At 42.0% G+C, this 21,147-nt stretch overlaps 1 protein-coding gene across 1 annotated transcript; it reads left to right on the top strand.

The window, feature by feature from the left end:
* Nucleotides 1-14,622: 14,622 nt before the first annotated feature.
* On the top strand, nucleotides 14,623-15,697 carry MELLADRAFT_92464 (uncharacterized protein; the record flags this gene model as incomplete). The annotated part of the gene is made up of 5 exons (XM_007405570.1): nucleotides 14,623-14,862; nucleotides 14,939-15,062; nucleotides 15,307-15,386; nucleotides 15,464-15,469; nucleotides 15,539-15,697. 5 exons carry the CDS (start codon nucleotides 14,623-14,625, stop codon nucleotides 15,695-15,697), a joined length of 609 nt encoding a protein of 202 aa, XP_007405632.1.
* Between the last annotated feature and the right edge of the window lie 5,450 nt (nucleotides 15,698-21,147).

Genomic DNA, 21,147 nt, shown 5'->3' on the forward strand with positions numbered 1-21,147 from the left:
CGGTGCTGATGCTCTAATCTACATATTTGTCTTGGGTATCTTGATAAACATTTCACATAGATTCCACATTCTTGAATCAAATTGGACCGCAAAACTTTTGTTAATGCTTCTGATTCATTTTGGACTTGAGCTTTCATTTCATGAGGAATAATGTGTTTTAAATAGTCATTCTTGTCTTGATTTACTTTTTAGTACTCCAATCATCAACCATATAAGTAAAGCTCTGGCTAAAAATGGTCGTGTATCTTCATTTGTTCACATATAGAAAGTTCTATAAGACTTCTTTTGTTTTTGGCTAGCAAAAGTACCACCCAGAGTCCATAGATACAATGAAATTGCCATAAATGCAATCTATACCAGAAATGGATCTTGTCCTCTGTACTTATCTATAAATGAAATGGTGGCACCAAATATGTGGGATCATTTTTGAGTCAATGTGATGACGGAGAAGAGAATCACAATAAAACGCAAGTAAGCATACTTCACTACAAAAACATGAATTGATGTGTTTGAGATCTAACTAAAAAGTAAGTAATACTCATTTAAATACTGGTAGCACACAAAGAGTTTAATCATTCTAATTATGCAGAGGGGTTTGCATATGTACATATGTCACATGTGTGTGGCAATTCTTTTGAAGTTTCCTGTCCATTGGACAACCTCCAGACATATAGATTGACAATTTTGTTGGTGTCTCATGTGAATGTAGATTGCTGTCCTTAAGGTTCAGGTAAGGGATCAGACTCTAATGCAATAGGGCCAAGCCAGATGGGCTGGAGAAAAATTCAGCCTTGGTTAGATGGAGCTTTGTAATAATTTGAGTTACTCAGATAGAGTGGCATGAAACACTCTGAGGTCTTGCAAGAGACATCAACAATGTTGAGGATTACTCAGAACCTATTGATTGCAAGGCAGTGTACATGATCACACAAGAATCCTCTTCATGAAGCTTTCTATTCTTTGTATTCTTTGTCAATGTGGCAAAATAACACTTGTTCACACAATCTTACAGGGTGAACTTACAAAATGGGTAACCGTGTTCTTATTATTTAATATTATGACACAAAGACCCAAGAAAAGCATGTGTGACTATGGTACCTTCAACATACATCAGCAATGAAGAGACAGTGCTTCAATTGTATATTGAAATCATACCAGCGCATTGCATACTTAGACCTACTTGGAACTCTACGTGTGGGATCTTTCGCAGGTCAAGAATAACAAATCACAACTCATGAAAAGGAAAGAAATTGTAAAGGCACAATATCTTCATCAGCCATGATGACTTCTCATCAAACTTTTTTTTTAAGTGCTTTTGGCTTAATTGCATATAACACTATCAACACATGTAAAAAGAGAAGGACTAGTACACCTTAGAAGAACGGCCAACTAATCAAAACTTGAGACATTTAATAACAGCAGAAAAACAAATGAAAACTTTTGGAGCCCAAGCTTGTAGCTTATTAACCCTTGTAGCGTATTTCCTTTTTTTTTTTGAAAACCATCTTTAGGCATTTAGCCCACCCGCAGGAAAATGATGGGCCTCTATGAACTGTTTTTAGTTTAGTAAAAACCGTTTATAGAGTCATTAGACTCAATAACTTCTTGCGTACTCCATATAGGAAACCGTCCAAGTTGGTGTCAAGAGCTAGAAAATAGAAACCATTTGATATATGTCTCCTGCTCCTGTGATCCAATATGTTGCTTGGAGGTCGCCGAACCCTTTGGATTGAACATTATCTTTAGTACTGCTTGTGTTTTAGAGTCCACTGCGACTGGTTTGAAAAATGTCTTGATAGCCTGTGGATCCATGGTGGTACATGAAAGCTAGTTTGGAGGTTAACAAACCCTTGTGGGATTGAACACTGATCTGGGAAGGAATGCATTGGGTAGGTCCTCAGTATCATCGTTCTTCTTGTGTTACTTCATATCTCTGTTTTGTGGTCGCCTTCTTGAGGGTTTTATCCGGTGTGTATGTATGAACATGAATGAATCTTTTAGTATGGAGAATAAAATCTGCTAGAAAGGGAAACGCTTTAGGGTTATCCAGTAGCTTCGTTGCATTACACCAGTTGACTTTAATTTTTTCTTTACGTAGGCTTGCTCTGAATTTCTTCCTTGCTCGTGAGTGTTTTCTGCAGTACAAGAGAAAATGTTCAGTACTCTCCTTCACACCACATAATGGGCACATCGGGGATTCTGTTAGATTTTGTTTGAACAAATGGTCATTTAGGGGGCTATACTTCGCTCTCAGCTGGAAAATCACTGCGGCACCACCTTTTTCGATATTCTGGAGGCCTTTAGATATGTCTTTTGGGTGAGTGATGAATTTATTTTTACCAGGTTTGAATATATAATTCTTGATGTTGAAATTTCTGTGGGTTCTTTTCTTTAGGATACCCAAACTCGTGGGGATTGTGGTCGCATTTGTCATGTCGGATGCAGCGACTTTAGCTAATTCATCTGCTTTTTTGTTCAGTTCTATGTCCAAATGGCCTGGGGTCCAAAAAAGTCTGACATTGGTGTTAGTAGGAAGTCTGCGTAAGTTAGCTCTTATCTTAATGACTAGGTGTTGACCCAAACACTGTCGTGGTGCATCATGGACCAGTCTCAGAACTCCTTGGTTATCACTAAAAATGGCAAGATCGGTCAGCTGCGGTCTGTGGTTTCTGAAGATCTCGTTTGCTAACTCAGTAGCGTTCAGAATTCCCATTAGTTTGGCTTCATGATTGGAAAAATTGTTGTTAAATTTGATTGATGTCAGTTTGTTGGAGGCTTTAGTGACTGCTGATGCTCCACCACCTTCGTCATTTACTGAACCATCTGTGAAAATGACGAGTGAGTTCTTTTCCTCTTCTTTGACTATCTGATTTGGTACCAGTTCCTTAGTTTTGTCTTTTGACTTCTCCAGATTGATTAATTGCCCAAGATTTCGTGTCCAGGGGACTAGTGAGTGAGCATAAATTATTTCCATCTCTTTGTTTGCGATAGAGTCGAGTTCATGATGTTGTAACCTTTGTGAGTTGACGATTTTAGCTGAAGTTCATGCTTGATGAAGACTCTTGTTGGATGTTCTATTGGGGCTGTTGGTCTCTTGAGTAGGAAGTTATGATGTCTTCTGGTGGCTATCATGATGAAGGGGGTCATGTAGGCGTCGTGACTAAGCATTTTGGTTGCTGTACCTTTGAAACCACCTAGGATGATCCTATTTGCTGAGTTCTGTAATTGGGATAAAATGTTATTAGCTTTGGAAAAAAAATTGCCTGTACACCAAATGACACTGCCATAGAGTATCCTTGGCAGAAGAATCGCGAGTGTTAGTTTTTTCCCTTCCTTTGGGGTAAGGCCCGAATAGCACTTGTTCAGGCGTCAAAGTTGGTCTATTGAGAATTCACCGATTTCCTGAACTTGAGACAGGTGATGGTTGAAAAGGAGCTTTGTATCAAACCATACACCCAGCCATTTGACTTTGTGTTTGGGTTTCAGTAGGGTGTTGCCAAAGTTGAAATCTGGAAAAGACTTGATTCATTTCTTTGTGAAGTGGATCAACTGGGCATTTTTCTTCTTGAAAATTGCTCCGTGTGTGTTTGCCCATCTGAGTGATTTCTCTGCTTGTTGTTTTAGTTTGATCATGTTGGTGTCAAACGATTTTGGGGAGACAATGTGTACTACATCGTCTATGAAACCTATCGACATGTTATCCGCCTTGGGGGAGAGGGGGGTTGTGTAAGAAAACAAGATCTTACGCTCGACGCTGTAGATCTGTGACAAATACCTTTATAAAGGTGAAAGAATATTTCAGCCTTATGCTGACGAGGCAAGGCTGAGAAAGATAACGAGTTCTAAACTCGACAGGTGACGAACCTTTATAAAGGTGAAAGAATATTTCAGCCTTATGCTGACGAGGCAAGGCTGAGAAAGATAACGAGTTCTAAACTCGACAGGTGACGAACCTGGACGGCGAGGAAGATTAAGTAAAAGAAAACTTTAGAATCTAATTCCTCGATCATGAATATACACACACACAAAACAATAGTTCTACTAACCTTTATAAAGGTGAAAGAATATTTCAGCCTTATGCTGACGAGGCAAGGCTGAGAAAGATAACGAGTTCTAAACTCGACAGGTGACGAACCTGGACGGCGAGGAAGATTAAGTAAAAGAAAACTAACAAGGCAGAACAAAAATGAAATGTAGAAATAGAAAGAAGAAAAAGGATATAAAATTGAGAGTAGTTTTTAGTAAGAGTCTTGACACAGTAAAAAGAGAAAAAGTTGATAGTTTTCTAATCTCACCTTTAGAATCTAATTCCTCGATGGGGGGAAAGATTCGAAAGGGAACAGAGAGGGGGTTAATAAGAAAAATATCAAGGACACAAATTTTTCTAGAATCGAACACATGAAACTCATTTAAACAACAATAACTAATCTATCCTCAACTTATCCCAATCCGGACAACTCCTTCTAACACTCTTCCTCATAATCCATTCAGTAATCCCAATCGGTCAAAAGCCTTCTCATAACATCTTGGTTATCCGCTTTCCACAAGCCTTCTCATTCGTATTCAATTGATTTGTTAAGTATGCTACCTTAATGGTTTTGACCAACTTACTGGAGATTAAGTTCTCCAACAGGTTGAGCTTAGGAGCGAAGAATTGTAGATTATGTATAGGATTACCGAAAGCAGGGAACCTTGGGGTAGACCATTCTCAACTTGAAATTTGTTTGAGTGAAAATCTTGCAGTCGTAGGTTGGTAGATCTGTCTGAGAGGAAGCCTTGTACTAAGCGTATAAGGTAGGGTGGGCAGCGTTGCTTGTGGAGAGTGTGTATCAGTCTTTCTTTGTGTACTGAAGGGTAAGCAGATTTGACGTCGAGGAAAAGTGCTGTGACTACCTCTCCGTTATGCCACTTGTCTTTTATCCAAGAGGTGAGGAGCAGGAGTGCGTCATCCGTTGATCGTTGCCTTCTGCCTCCCATGTGACCATCAGCCAGTTTGTTCCTGGTTTCCGCCCAGTAAGTGATGTGATTTGTGATGATTTTTTCTAGGATCTTGCCTAAACAGCTTAACAGTGCAATAGGCCGATATGAGTTAGGTTCAGAATAAGGGTCTTTACCACTTTTCCTGATGATGATTGTAATGGCTGAGCGCCAGGTGTTGGGGAAGTATCCTAATTTGAAGCATGCGTTGAACAGGAGGCATAACTTGTCCTCTATTGCGGGGTAAGCAAGTTTGATGATCTCGTTGGAGAGTCGATCACCGCCATTGGCTCGTCGGTTGGGTAGTGTGTTGACAATTCTGGCTAGTTCGTCAGGAGTGAGCTCGGGGAAGTCTAGGGGAGCATTGAGGTCGTGGGTATTCGCTGGGGGGAGGTCCGAAAGATCTGATTCAACATGAGCGACTGAGGTGCCGTAGTATAGAAGTTGGGCTTGTTCTTCTTTTGATGTTGCTATTGAACCATCCAACTTCTTGAGAGGGGCTACCTCACTCGTTGATTTTGGTTTAATCACAGCCTTTCCAGCTAACCAAGTATTCCACCTTTCTTCTTCTAATTCTCTTATCTAATATGGCTTCGACCTCCCATTCCTCCTCGCCGTCGATCTCGATTGGGTACGGGGCTGCCTGTTGTCTCTCTTCAATCAAATCCAGTAAGTGTTTCTTTAATACTGACACGTGAAAAACAGGGTGCACTTTACTCATACTCGTTGGCAGTCTTAGTTTGTAGGCCGATAGTGATACTTTCTTCTCAATGCTGAAGGGGCCTAACCAGCGGTGATCTAACTTGGCCGACGGTCTAGTTGTCGAGATGTGGCGACTGCTAAGCCAGACTTCGTCACCTATGTTCCAGTCTGGTGTAGGTCGAACCTTCTCATCATAATTTCTCTTCATCACGTCTTGCGCTCTAAGTAAGTTCTCCTTGAGTTCGGTTTGAATTTCTTCTATATTTCTCAGTCGGTCTTCAACTTCTGGTATGCAACGTTCATCGGATGGTATTCTCCCGAATGACAGGTCAGACCCTACATTTGCCTTAAACGGTGAGAATCCAGTCGAGGTGTGTGTACTGTTGTTATACGCGAACTCGGCCAGAGGTAAATAGTCAGTCCAGTCATCTTGTCGGTAACTTACAAAATGGCGAAGGTATTGTGCAACGGCCTTGTTGACAATCTCGGTCTGCCCATCTGACTGTGGATGGTACGCTGTCGACGGGTGGAGTTCGATACCAATCTGTTTGTTCAATGATTCGGTGAGTTTTGATACAAACACACTCCCTCTATCAGACACAATGGTCTTCGGAGCGCCATGAAGTTTCCAGACATTTGCTAACATCAGGTTGGCTAATTCGCTTGATGACATTTCCGTTGTGCAGGCGATAAAGTGACTCATTTTCGTCATTCGGTCAACTACAGTGAGGATACAGTTTTTTCCCTGTGATAACGGCAAGTCAGTAATTAGGTCATAGCTCACATCCGTCCATGGTCCTGCAGGCACAGGTAATGGCTCAAGTGACCCAAACGGTGATAAACTAGAAGGCTTGACGCGGGTACAGGAGTCGCACCCATCTACGAAATTGTTGACGTAAGTTTTCATTAGTTTCCATCTGTATTGTCTCTGCACCAAGCTCAGCGTCTTAGCTCTTCCCAGATGCCCCGCTAATGTACTGTCATGCCGGCTACGTAGGATTCCAAATTTGCATGTTTTGTCGTCCGGGACCTCTACCAATCCATCACAATACAGCACTCCATCGCGGACTTCGTAGCCTTCTAGTGCATCTTTGACTTCATGTACCAATGGTTTTGACAGTACCTCCATCAATCCTTTAATATGTGGGTCTGCCGTCGAGGTTTCTCGGATTCGTGAAAGGATCTTGTCATCGGTCCACACTGGTGAGTCTGATGTCCGATCTAGTGCGTCAATTTCTATGTCTGTTTCCGCATAATTCTGACACACATCTTCTTCGAACCATTCCTCGACATCATCGTGCTCGATTGACTCATCCACAAACCAAGCCTCTACGCTATCTATGTCGACGTTGAATGTTGACTCAGACACATTCTCTGGTCGTAACAGGCTACCAAAGGACAGTTTTTCGTGCGCCGAAGGCTCCAGATCAGGTCGTCGAGATAGCGCATCAGGTTTGCTCGACTGCCGGCCTGGTCGGAATCGAATGTGGAAGTCGAAGCACCCCAGGGTCTCGGCCCAACGGGCTTGCCTTCTTGTGAGTTGTTTCGTTGACATGAATGATTCCAAATTCTTGTGGTCGGTGTATACGGTCACTTCCAGTCGGTTGGGATTCCCTTCCAGATAGTGCCGCCACTCTTTGAAAGAGGCCACAACCGCTAATAACTCCTTATCAAAGATTTCGTAGTTACGTTTGGCTTGGACTAACGACCGCGAGAGGAACACCACGGGGTGTAGAATGTCCTTGTCGTCCAACTGCGACAGTACGGCTCCCAACGCGAAGTCAGAGCAGTCGCACTCTAGGATAAAAGGTTTATACAGGTTCGCAATTTTAAGGATTGGGGCTGTCGTAAAGGAGTTTTTCAACGTCTCAAAGGCCTTCTGTTGAGCTTCTTTCCATTCAAAAGGTATGTTTTCCCTTGTTAAGTCATGAAGTGGTCTGGTGATTTGAGAAAACCCGCTAATGAATCTACAATAAAAATTCGAAAACCCCAGGAATCGTTGGATCTGATTGACATTCTTCGGTGCTGGCCATTCGCTTACCGCGGAGACTTTGAGCAGGTCCATACGGACTTTGTTCTTTGAGATACGTAGTCCCAAATACTCAATTTCCTTGCATGAGAACTTACATTTCTCTGGCTTCAACCATATGTTGTGTGCTTGCAGTATTTTTAGGACTTCTTCCACAACTTGTTCATGGTCTACTCCGGCCGGTGTGTAAATCAACAGATCGTCTAGATAAGCGGCTAGGTCATGTCCGATTCTTTCACGTAGTATGTCCGAAATGAAAAACTGGAAGAATCCAGACGCACCCGTGGGCCTGAACGGCATGGTAAGAGGTTCGAATTGCCCTCGCTTACAAATGAATGCCAATTTCTTCTCATCTCCCTCTTTCACTCTCAGATTGTTATAGCCATTCCGTAGGTCTAAGCTCATGTAGTTTTCGGCGTCGCGCAAGCTATCCACTAATTCCATGGTCAAGGGTAGTGGGTATTTATTTTTGACAGTCAGGGCATTCAACTTTCAATAGTCGAAACATGGACGTAAGTTTCCGTCCTTTTTTCCGGTAAAAAGGACCGGGGCAGCCCATGGGGATGTGGTACGTCGTATCGTGCCCTTGCTAAGTCCTTTGTCTATCATCGTGTTTAGAGCAGTTTCTTCCGCAGGTGATAGTGGTATTATTTTACTAGCCTGAGGAGTCGCTCCGGGTACGAGATTGACACGAAAATTGTAGCGACGGTGGGGAGGTAGAGTCATAGCGCTTGTCTTCCTGAACATATTGATGTATCGGTGGTATCGTGTAGGAACTAACTCTTTGGCGGACTTTGATGGTTTGTCTTTAGCGTTGATGGCGGCGAGCTTGGCCGATACGTTCCAAGAAGCGCTTGCGGCACATGACGAGGCGGTCAACCTAGGTGAGCATGGTAACAGCTTGTCAACTGATTCAACAACCGGGTTGATTTCTTTGTTGTACTCACATCGCGGGGGCGTAACCTCTGTATGATAGAGAGCCCCCTCGCCACTTTTCCTCATGTTCCCCATCAGGGCCTGAAGGCTATTCGGGGTTGTTTTCGGATTGGGCGACACCACCTGAGTGGTGGCAATGGAAGGTTCTTGGTTGTCCACTGGATCCGATGGGTGAGCCGTCTCATTCTGTTGCCTATGCAATAAAAACGGGTCCTGATCGCTATCTGGTTCAAGTAGTAACGGTGAAAATGGGTTCCTGGACTCACATCGCGGGGGCTTTACGTTAGCAATGCTAACCGCCCCCTCGTCACTGTCCCTCATATTCCCCATTTGGGCCTTTGGGCGATCCGGGGAGTTCGGCGGGTTGGACGAAGCCTCCTTTAGGGCTGCGATGCTTTGTGGTTCATGATCTACATGTAAGTGTTCTTCATCCACTTTGGCACTCGGGGTCTGTGGTAAAAGAGGATCCTGATTGTTATCTGTTTCGAGTGGTAATAGTGAAATTGGATTGGGGGACTCACATCGCGGGGGCATCGCGTTAGTGTTACTAACTACCCCCTCGTCACTGTCCCTCATGTTCCCCATTTGGGCCTTAAGGTTATCTGGGGATGTTGGCGGGATGGATGAAACCATCTCGATGGCTGCAATGTTCTTTGGTGAGTCTTTTGGTTTAAGGATTCCGTTCTTCCACTCAATTCGATGTCCATTCTCTCGGAGCCAGGGCATACCGAGGATTGCATCATAGGAATCTTTGATTGAGGTAACTCAAAATTTTGTCTTGGATTGATCGTTGTCGATGAATAGGTCTGCGTCGTGGGCAACGGTGCGTGGGGCTCCATCGAAGCCATACACTTCGCCTACATTCGGTAGTTTCGATACCGGCAGACCTGCTTTATCAGCAAATTTCTTGCCGAGAACGACATGCGTGGACCCACAGTTGATCAAAGCATGAGCTGGGACACTATTGGGGTTGGGGGATGTGGCGCAGGGAGTCTCAGAAAGGGAAATAGACGTCAACACGCGGGGGTCATTCTTTTGAATTGCATGTGTATTAAGTGAGTCTAATTCCATCCTTGATTCTTCCTTACTTCGGCCCGAGGGTGGCACATCCGTCACTCTCGAGCTGCGCCATTTTTTGACGTATCTGCCGCCGATGATGATGAACCTGATTGTCCTCCTAACCCTATTGCAATGCCGCTATCTTGGCCTCCAGCTCTGCTATCTTGCCTTTACCATTACCACCAGGTCTTCCTCGACTTCCTCCGCCTCTTGAGTTTGAATTACACCAACGGGCTAAATGATCCTTCTTTCTGCACTTGAAACACAGGCGGTCCGACATTCGGCGGTTGTATTCGTCCAAGGATATGTTGAATCGAGCGGATGAGATATCCATGGCATCAGGGTCAGTTGGTCGTACAGTTGTAGCTGGGGCAGTCGCCTCTCCTCGCAAGTCATTGTCAATGGCGCATGCAAGTTTGGTAATGCCTTCTAAGTCATCGAAATGGTCTCGAATCATTGGAATGCGGACGGCGCTCTTCAGTCCTTGACGGTAGTGACTAATGAGAGTTGGGAGTTCCCACTTGGTAGTTGGCGCGAGCTGGTTGAAGCGGATGGTGTACTCAGCTGCCGACTTGGTTTGCTTCAAGGCACGGAGGGCGGCCTCGGCTCGTTTCTAACGATCTGAGTCGAAGAAGACTGATTCAAAGACGCGGGTAAACTCAAGGTACGTGACAGGGGTAGTTTCGGCCTCAGGAGGTGCTAGTATTCGCTGAAGGAATGGTTGGGCCCATTTGATTGCCTCGCCAGTCAGATACGAAATAGCAAACATCACTTTGGCATCGTCCGTAGCGAAGAGGGATTGGTTCATGGCAATGTAGATCCCAACCTGGCTTGCGTATGCCCAACAATGGACCAGCTGCGCTTTTTTGCGCTTCGGGCCTGGCAGCTGGAGCGCAGCTGAAATCCGCTGCGAGAATTTTCAATTTGCTGCAGCGCAGCTTCTAAACGCTGTGTTCCAAGGCGCAGCGCAGCATTTACATGCCTCATTCTGAAACTCCAAGCTGCAGCGCAGCGCCCTGAAACGACCGCTGCAGCTTTTCAGCGCGCTGCAGTTGCTTACCTCATCAGAGAGTCACAAAACACAAAAAAAATTATTATTGCAATTTGAAACCAAAGATGCAAAAAACATCATAAATAGTCTTTTTCTCAAACACAAACAGAAGCAAAAGCAAAAGCAAAAGATAGAAAAGAGGTTTTTCTAAAAATGGTGAACAAAATCGCAAAAAAGAAGTTCATTTTTTCATGGTAAACAAAGATAGAAAAACACATCGACAAAAGGGACCCTTGGGAGTCTTATACTCTAGATTACGAATTCAAAAAAATTGGTTCACCTAAGCAAATCTTCTGATCAACTTGATGCTGAAGTCGTAACCCTTTCCTATCCAAAGATCTGCCTCTACTTCTGACATCACCATCACCAAACTGGTGATCCAATAGATCTTCATCATTAGTAGTAGAAAGAGAAGGATAAACCAAAGATAAAATATGTTGTGAAGGTTTTTGATTATGATCTTGATGTGGATTAGCTTTACATAAGAATTGATTTGATAAAGATCTTGCAAATCCAGTCAAATTGTATGAATGAATTGGATGAATCAAGTCGATCCTTGATTTTCCAGTTTCTATTTCAATTAGATGATGATGATCATGATCATGTTGGATCGATTGGATAGTTTTGTTTGATGATATGTTGATTAGTATTACTTAGATAATGATGGCTTCTTTTTTTGATTCTTCTTTACTTGATGATGATTTTGATGGGGTTTGATCTTTCAAATATGATAAACATGTCAGAAGTTCCAGAATCGAGTTAGATGGCTTCAATCAGTGGGTTGAAAAGTAGAGAGTCAATTGAGGATGATTCTTGTGAACTTTTTTGACTGTGTTGTGAGTCTGATTTTGCTTTTTCAAGATTTGAATGTCATTCAAGATTCACCCAATTGTTCAAGTTGATAGTCTTGACTTGGAGAAGTTTATATAAGTTGATGATGGTGTTTGGATTGATTGAGAAAGCAATAAAAATTGAAATCCGACTTGCAAACTGACTGCTTTGAGTCATAGATGGCAAAGAGAAGATTGTGACTTGATTGTTTGGTCCAACAGTCACACGTAGTCCTGAATTTATCGGACCTTGAGCAACAGTCAATAGCTTGATTTGAATCAAATGACCTTTGCATGGTTCCTAAGTTGCACACCAAGAGTAAGATAATCGAATTTCATGTGATTGATGTGTATGCTTCAAACGATTTGAATGTTGTTGAAGAAGTTGGTAAAGTTGAATCTTGATTTTGATCATAAAGCATAGTCAATGAAACTCTTGATGCTGTTGATTGCTGAGCTGGAATTTCAAGTTTGGACTCTTTACCACAATTACCCGCTGACACGCTTTTTAGCGGGTCAGCGGTCCGAAGCGCAGCTTGTGCAGCGGTTGGGGCCAGCTGCACAGCTGGAGCGCAGCGGGCCAAAACAATTGGCTTTTGGCTGGTCCGTCAGCGCAGCTCACTTGAGCTGCGCTTCTGGGCCTCAGAAGCGCGGCGGCCCGGCGCTGCGCAGCAGCTGGCAGCGGCTGCCTGCAGCGCAACTGGTCCAACATTGGTATGCCTCGGCCAATGCGCCTCTTGCACCCTCGTACTTATTGGGGGTTGCAACCTTGATTGCAGGCATGACGGTGTTCGTGGTCGGGGTGGTCGGCGATGGAGTTGGGGCAACGCTGGGCTGGCTGGCTGGTGGGTTTGACGGTGCTGATGGCGCTCCGTTGGTCCGGGCAGCCTCAAGTTGAGATACTCGAGCTTTGGCTTGGGTACGCCGGGTGGTTTCCTCCGCAAGCTTAGCGGCCAACTCGGTCCGTTCAGCGGTCTCTTGATTGAGACGGTTGTTGATTTCTGCCAACTGCTGGGCCAAACGGTTAAGGTCGTTGTTGGTGGCCATGTCAGCGCTTACGCCGTGCCACGAAGTGTCGTTGGACGATTCGGTTTCTTCGGTTGGTGGGTGATAGGAAGGCGTGGTGGCTTTGGGGTTGGTAGGTTGTTCTAATATAACTTGATCACACTATTCTGATGATTAAACTGAACTTCTTCTTCTTCTTCTTGATAAAAATATTTTTCTATGCTTCTTCTCTTCTAATGTAAGAAAAAAAATTTCTCTTTTAACTTCTTCTTTTCTTCTTTCTTCTTTTCCTTCTGTCTGTCTCGGGTAGATGCTACAATGTGTTATGGCCTGCTTCTGGGGGCCTGACGTGGAGGGACAGAGAGAGGGACAGGTGTGAGGTATGATGTATAACTATTGTAGCATGAGGAAAGAGTAATACAAGCGGAGTGCGGCTCTGGTAAGAGGTTGAGGGTGGCATATGTCACACAGCCGTGACAGCTCCGTGATCTGTGACAGGATCATAACACTTTGAAAGATTTTTTCCCTGAGCAAGAGGCTAGGTAGGATTTCCAGTGGTTGATCTTTGTTTTCATGATTTGTTCCTTGAAGTATGCTTGCCACTCCTCATAGCATTTACGAGCTTCAGGTAGGTGGGACTTAAGCCACCATTTTCTGGCTTGGTTTTGATTTTTGAGGATGGGGTTCAGGGTTTCTTTATCCCACCAGCTCTTGTACTTATTGATATTGGTTTTGACTTTTTTGCCCTGTTTGTTGGCTACATCTAGTATGGCGGAGGATAGACTGGTTATGGCTGAGTTGATGTTATCGTGGCTGTTGAGGGTTGGTGAGAGTTAGTTAGTTGAGCCGCAATTGAGCTATGAAAAAGAGGAATATCAATGTTAGTTAAGTTAAGGGAAACATGGGATTTGATTTGTGGGATGAAGGAGAGGTTTAGGAAGGTCTCGACAGGGAAATGGTCTGAGGCTAGGGTATTGGTTAGTACTTTACAGCTCAGTACTTTATTGGCCAAGTTCCAACTAGCCCAGATTAAGTCAATGGTTGTGGGTTGGGTACCGGTGGAGAAACAAGTAGGGACTCCTTTTGGTGAGATTAGTTTGAATCCGTTAGAGCTTAAAAGCTGAAGTGATTTCTTTGCTTGGGAGTCTGAGTTGGTGTAATTCGGTGGGTTCCATGATGAGTGGTGGAGATTGGAATCGGTGGTGATCAATGAGGGGGTATGGCGTGAGTGGTTTTTCTTAAGCCACGACTCTAGGTATATGAGACCTCTATGGGATCCAGGTGGGTTATACCATGAGATTACTCTGAGTTTCGTTTGATTTGAGTCAGGGTTTTTAATGTCAATTCCTAATATGATGTCTGATTGACTAGGTAATATTACATATTGTGATGTAGGGATTAATTTAGAGATGTATATACAGACTCGAGGCCTGTCCGACCAGGCTGAGGGATGGTAATCATATGCTGAGAGACAATGCCAGGCAGCGTGTTGGGGAAAAGATAGGGAGTGGCTGTTGAACCAGGGTTCTTGTAGCGCAAGTACTGAGTAGTGGGTTTGGGTAAGAGCTTTGTGTGTATGTTGGATTGAGCTGTGACAGTTAAAATGTAGGATCAAAAATTTATTGAGAGAGAGTGGTAAATCGGAAATTGTGCTCAGATGATTCGTGTCATCATCATCTACTGATAGTTGAGGTGTGGGTGGTCTTTTGGGGGGTTGCTCGGAGGACTTATAATTCATCATTCAAGTTAAAGGAAAACCGTGTTCGGCGGCAAAACTCCTAAAACTCCCAAATCCTATTCCAAATTTTGAGGTTTACACGTCTCAACCAATTAAATCCATTACAATGTGTGCCCACTGCCACCCCAATTCCATCTATATCCATTTTCCACAACCGAATCAACCCAGGAATAGCTTGGAGTCAACCTGCCCTGCATCAACTATCCCATTTACTTGCACTCAAACAATCGATGTACCTCTGATTCCAACTACCTATCTCTCGGTATGCTTCCAGCGCTCTCCCAGTTTTACATCCATGCCGCCCTGCCTATCAATTCCCTCGACCATTACCTCGAATCAACTCCCTATTTCAGAAAGTTTTGGTCCCTCACTCGCTAGGCTTACCTCGCTTTACGTCCTATGGTCTTACTTTATCTCTTCACCTAAATCCTCGACCCCACACGTGAAGGTTCCAACTCTCAATGAATACTTCAAGCCTAGCAATCAGTCTACTGACCTTCCAGAAGCAGGTCGAGACTTTGTTACGGAATTTCGGGTCAGAGCCTCTCGATTCATCGATATGCTATAAGCTAACACTCTTGACCAAAGGCTTTCCGGTTTGATTTTTTTAGAAGAAGAAAGTTGATGTCTCCTATGGTCCCCAGACTGGCACAGCTCAAGATCGCGCAACCAGATTGGCAAAGGAAGGTAAACCTCAATATGGACTCAGCAGTCTGGTAGTCAATCCGTATGATTGTGTTATCTGACCCTGTCCCGAAAAACCTCAGTCTGTATTTCTCCTCATGATCCAGATATGATCAACAATTATGATTTTGATATGCTCGATCAGATGACAAAGATCCATTGGCTGTTTTTGTGATGGCTACTTATGGCAAAGCCGAGCCCATGGATAATGTAGTTGACTTGCTCAAGTTTCTCAACATTGCGCCTCAAGATCAACTCGACCTCAGCAAGTTAAAGTTTGTCGTGTTTGCCTGAGGGGTTGTACATATGAACTATACACCTGTTGTTCTTTGGAGAGCAAGAAAATGTGTAAATTCTATGGGAGGTTATGAAACTGTTAGTCTTATTCCCTTCTGACTGCTTGAAATTTTGAATTTGACTGATTTTTGGTTTGGGGTTGAGCAAGGTTACAGACTCGAGTAAGATTCCTTTTTCCACTCTTTCAAATCCGAATTATTAATTGATATTCAGTTTTTCTAATTAAACAGGATCCGATCAAGTTCAAGTACGAAACCAAACCAAACCCAATCCATCAAACCATCCCAAACCAAAGACCAACCTCTCCCAAAGATATTACACATCTTCCTCCGAAAGCGAACCATCATCAACATCAAATCATACTCACCAAGCCCCTCAAAAGAAATTAGATAAAAATCTCATTTCATCAAGTTGATTTATCTTAACGGGTCTAAGTCTATTACTTCATTTCAAAGATTAAAACGAGTAAGGTATAAAACTAAAAGAGAAGAAACAAAACAAAGATCAACTGGAAAAGTTAAAGCTGAAGGTGAATTTGAATTATTAAATGTTGAGAATGGTAAAATATCTAAGCAAGATGATTTATTAGAAAACTTCCCTTTGATTTATGTAAGTTTTTTTATCTCTGTTGATATTGTTTTGAACTGATTCTTCTTTTGGATTTGGGTTTTGGCTATTGAAATGACTTAGTAAAATTTGTCCTGATCTATGTCCTGAAGGATTAGATAAGATGAGTGATGCTGTAATCCAAATCGGTAATCAAACCATTTCCTCTTCCCCTCACAAACCTCACAGACCCACATTCAAACTCCCACAAAAGCTGACAAATTTGAATTTTGCCAAAATATAGATGTAGATTGATTTGATGTACCCATCCGACCAATTGATGTGTCAGTAGATCCAAATCAAGATACACCAGAAGCAATAATCCAATACTTGAAAGGTTTTCATTCATCTATGATAGGATTGACAGCATCATGTAAATCTATAATGTGTAAAGTTGATTGAGTTTATTGTTTTATCACACCTAACTTGAAACCAACAGATGATTGTTTTTTTGGCAATTTTGTGTAAGCTCTTTTTCTTTCTGATTTCTCAGTGGTAGAGTTGTTAACGTTAACTTTTTATGTCTGTTTGTGTTCCAGATTTTTTTATTTAAAACTTTAGATCATGATGCATTTAGATCAGCAGCTATCAGCACCAACAAATCTAAAAGAAAATAAAAAAGAATCCAATTTGAAATGAACCAAAATCCTTACAACATCAATTATAAATAAAACAAAATCGGCCAAGGTCTCAGTTGTTAGTGCTGGTGGATTGGTTGTGGATCATTAAAAAAAAGTTTGTAGTTCTTTTGAAGATACTATAAGTGCAAGTCAAAAAAACAGACTTCAATCAAAGTCAAGAAAAGTGATGGTTTGGGTGTATTTGTAGATTGACTTAGATATAATGGATCCTTTGCATTTGATAATTGAGACAAGATAAGATGCCCCCATTTTCAAGTTAAATGCATTTCAAAGCAAACTTTAAGCTTTGATCAATCACTCAAATCCTCAATTCACCAAACAATTCATATACTTCTGAGCCAAAATTGAATAAGTTGTAACTCATTGTTTATTTGGATTTGAATTATTTGGATTTTAAAGGCTTATAATTTTGTCTTTACACTTATTTGAAGTTCCTTCCATGATTCATTGATGGATCTTTTTCAAGTTGATCTGTTGATTTCTTTTAGATTGTCAATCATTTTTCTGATCAAACTCAAGACAATTGAAGATCAGACAGGTTCTATTATTTGGGCCATCAGGAATTTTTGAGTTTCACTTCATGTTCAACTTTGCAAAGTTTGGGATAGTTCCAAATCTTTTTTTCTAAGATTCTCAGCAATAACCATAATGCCATTTCTCAACATCTGTTTCACAGTCACAATGAAAAGCTTGATCAATGAAAATCAAAGACCCCAAACCAAAAAAGGAAAAGCAAAGGACTAATGTAGAAGGTAGAGGGTTTCTTTGATCAGTCAATCTTCCAAGGTTAAAAAATTGTCATGTCTTGGCTTATCACATTTATAAATTAAGGTTAGCAGAGTGATCTCAGACTTCCTTGCTAATCTTCTAAAATTCCTTTGATTTTGCCTAAGCATTTGGCATTTCCTATCTTTATTCACTTGGTTTTGACCAAAAAAGAAAAGAAGAAAATGATCACAAAAGCAACAGAATGAATCAGTGAGGAAGTGTGAGACAGTGTGAAAATATCAAACCAACTGACAATTACATCATGTGGTGTGATGGTTTGACTTGGATCAGTATCAAAAGTGAAAATTCAAATTGTAACAGTGAAGCTTGGGGTACAATGTCGTGGTATTTCTATACCACGTTTTATCTATTTTTCATGTGTGTGTGGTTATTATTACTTATAGGTAACTTAGTACTCATCAACTGGTCAAGGACTTCCGTGCGAGTTACTTATTTACTAAAGAAAATCAAGACGAGTTCATAAGGCAAATTATTCACAAATTACAATTAATACAGTAACGATTTGAGTGTGCGGTCAGAGGTTGCTAGGATGGTTCTTTCTAATTAGGGAATAGGTCGTATGTGACCTGAGCTGTTTCTTTTTCTTTTAATTTTATGTTTTTTTTTGTTCAGTCTCATTTATATGACGTCCTGTGTACGATCTTTTGTTTCTTTCCTCATCGGAAAGAAACATATTTTTCATCTTACTTACTTTCTCCGCATCTCAATCTTTGCCTTATCCTGTTGCACTGAGCACAGGTTTGTCTTGCTTTTCTTTCTGTTTTTCTTTTTCTTTTTCTTACTAACTTATGTTGTGCGTGGTGTGATCAGGTGTGTTTTAGTTTTTGAAGCTCTTCGAAGCTCGATAGGCTTGTGCCGTATTGCTTACGCCTCACCTGATTACCCCAGGTTAGTAATGCTCATCGGAAAGAAACATATTTTTCATCTTACTTACTTTCTCCGCATCTCAATCTTTGCCTTATCCTGTTGCACTGAGCACAGGTGTGTTTTAGTTTTTGAAGCTCTTCGAAGCTCGATAGGCTTGTGCCGTATTGCTTACGCCTCACCTGATTACCCCAGGTGTGTTTTAGTTTTTGAAGCTCTTTGAAGCTCGATAGGCTTGTGCCGTATTGCTTACGCCTCACCTGATTACCCCAGGTGTTCTTTTCTCATACGGCATAGCCTTTTTACGGCTTCTACAAGTTCACTTCACATGGTAGCGAGAGTCTCGAATTTCTTCGACTCTCAATAAGATCCGACAACTTTGTTCTTTATGCAATCTGAAGACGATCACATCAATACTACGGACATTGAATCTGTTTCATCTGACGATTCTGATTCAGACAAATCGAATAAGACAGTTAAACGTAATTCTGGTTTAAGACCTCTTATACTACCTTCAACTCTACCTTCAAATCCTTCTACCATCATGTCTTCCTCCGACAACACTGCAGAATCGTTAACTCCTATACAACTCTTTATTCAACGAACTACCAATCTTCTTAGTAAATTCAACATCAAACATGACTTAACTGATGAAAACTATAATTACTGGCATCTTGTTATTCATGAATCAATTGAATCGATGGGTTACGAATCTTACTTAGACATTAAAGATTACGTTGATGTTTCTCTTTCTAACGAGAAGCATAAGAAGATCAAGTTCCTACTTACTACGTGGATTTTAAACAAGTGTGATGGAGTTAATGGTGACCGAGGACGTGATAGTCTGACTACTAGAGATAGTGTTACTAAGGATATGATTATTACGTATGATCCGTATGTTTTATGGAAATTTCTCAAACAGTATCATGCTAGTATCTCGGAAGCTAAATTGAAACATGTAGAATCAGCTTTATTAGATATGAAACAACTCAGTACTGATAACTTGAAGGTCCATATAGACAAATTCTCGACTTTATTACGGGACTACTGGAAGTATAAGGGTGATATGTCAGATGGACAAGTTGCTCGTACCTTAATCAAAAGCTTAAAGCCTGGATACGAAGTCACCATCAATGTTATTTATATGATTGTTCAACCATTAACTTTCGACAAAGTAAAGAATGAACTATTAAAGCATGAAGATGAACAGGTTTATGATCATCCATCTTTCGGTCAATCCACTCATCATGTGTCTAACTATCAAGCTAATCCTAGTCATATGATTAAATGCACTGAAGACCGTTGTGTTGGTAACACTTTCTCCAACCCTCACAAGCCTGACCAATGCTTCAAGAAGCCTTCCAACTTCGCCAAGAGAGACGAATGGATGATCAAGCAGGACGAGAAGAAACGGTTTAAGAAACGTAAATTTCAACATCAAGCTAGTCATACTGAGGCTCCCAGTTCTATTTGAGGAGTTAAAGTAGTCAGACCACCAATTGCTTCCGCGCATGCTATGACCTTTTCTATTGATTTCCAACCCGTTACTCCCGTCGATACTCAGCCTATCACTATAGCGGTATCTGACATTGTCACAGTAGTAGATGTATCTGCCGCTTTCGTGCATGTTCCAGTTCCTCATGACTTCAAATATCCTACCGAGCCGATTCGAGTGATCTCTTTGTCCCAAGATACTCAACCTTCAGACAATCAACCCTCGGCTCAAGGCTCTGAACTCGTTGACTATGATGCGACTGCATCGTCTGTATCTCCCATCGACGGTATCTGGGCGTTAAACGATACGGGTGCTTCCCACCATATGTTTAATGAATTAAGATTCTTCGATGCTGCTACAGTCAAACCACTCGAGGACTCCAACAAACGTCTTAAATTGGCCGGTGGCGATGCTTCCTTGGCTGTTCATTCTACCGGTTCAGTTAAACTTAAGGCAGGAGACGGCACCATCTTTACTTTAGCCGAATGTTTATACGTACCTGAATTGTCCAGGAACCTCATCGCTGGTGGCGCCTTGTTGAAGAAGGGAGTTGTCACCATGATCAACCCTTCGGATCCTGACTGTTTCAGCTTGGTCATGGGTCAATGCGCATTATTCAATGGCGCATTCTCTGGCAATCTTATGCTTGTAGCTCTTGAACCTGTGAGTTCTACTACCATTAAAGCAATCGCTTCCTCCAACTCTCACTCATGTCATCTTCAACACCAACGTCTAGGTCATGTGAATCACAAGTACTTGGATGAAATGGTTAAGAATGGTAGTTTGGTTGGACTGTGTGATGCTTCTTCTACTACCAAGTCATGTCCTGTCTGTATTCAGTCAAAGTCTAAAAGACTTCCCTTTTCTGGTACTCGTCCACGCGCTACTTCGTTCCTTCAAAATGTGCACGTAGACTTAAGTGGCATCAATCGTGTTGTAGGATTGAATAGTGAAGCGTATTTTCTTTTGTTCACGGACGATTTTTCATCTTTTCGACATATTTTTCCTTTATGCAATAAATCCAAGGAGAGTGTTTTCAACGTATTCATTAAATACATCACGTTAGTCGAGCGTCAAACAGGATGTCGGCTTATCCAGTTTACATCTGATCAAGGAAGTGAATTTGTCAACTCCACCATGCAAAGGTACTGTGAAGAGACGGGTATCACTGCCAGGATTAAACACTGTCCTAATTGGGATAATGTGTCACTTTTTTGGGATAATGAATTTTTGCCATATAAATGCTAAGCAATTAATGAAAAAGTGATCATTATTCCATTGGGGACAGTGTTTAATCCTGGCAGTGTATTGTCTTTCACCTGACTGCTGCTTACACACCAGAACAGAATGGGGTCTCTGAGCGAGGAATGCAAACTATTATCGGACGGGCTCGATCTATGATGATTCAATCACATGTACCTCTCAATTTTTGGTATGAGGCATG

This window comes from Melampsora larici-populina (assembly GCF_000204055.1).
Source record: "Melampsora larici-populina 98AG31 unplaced genomic scaffold MELLAscaffold_4, whole genome shotgun sequence".
Lineage (NCBI taxonomy): Eukaryota > Fungi > Basidiomycota > Pucciniomycetes > Pucciniales > Melampsoraceae > Melampsora > Melampsora laricis-populina.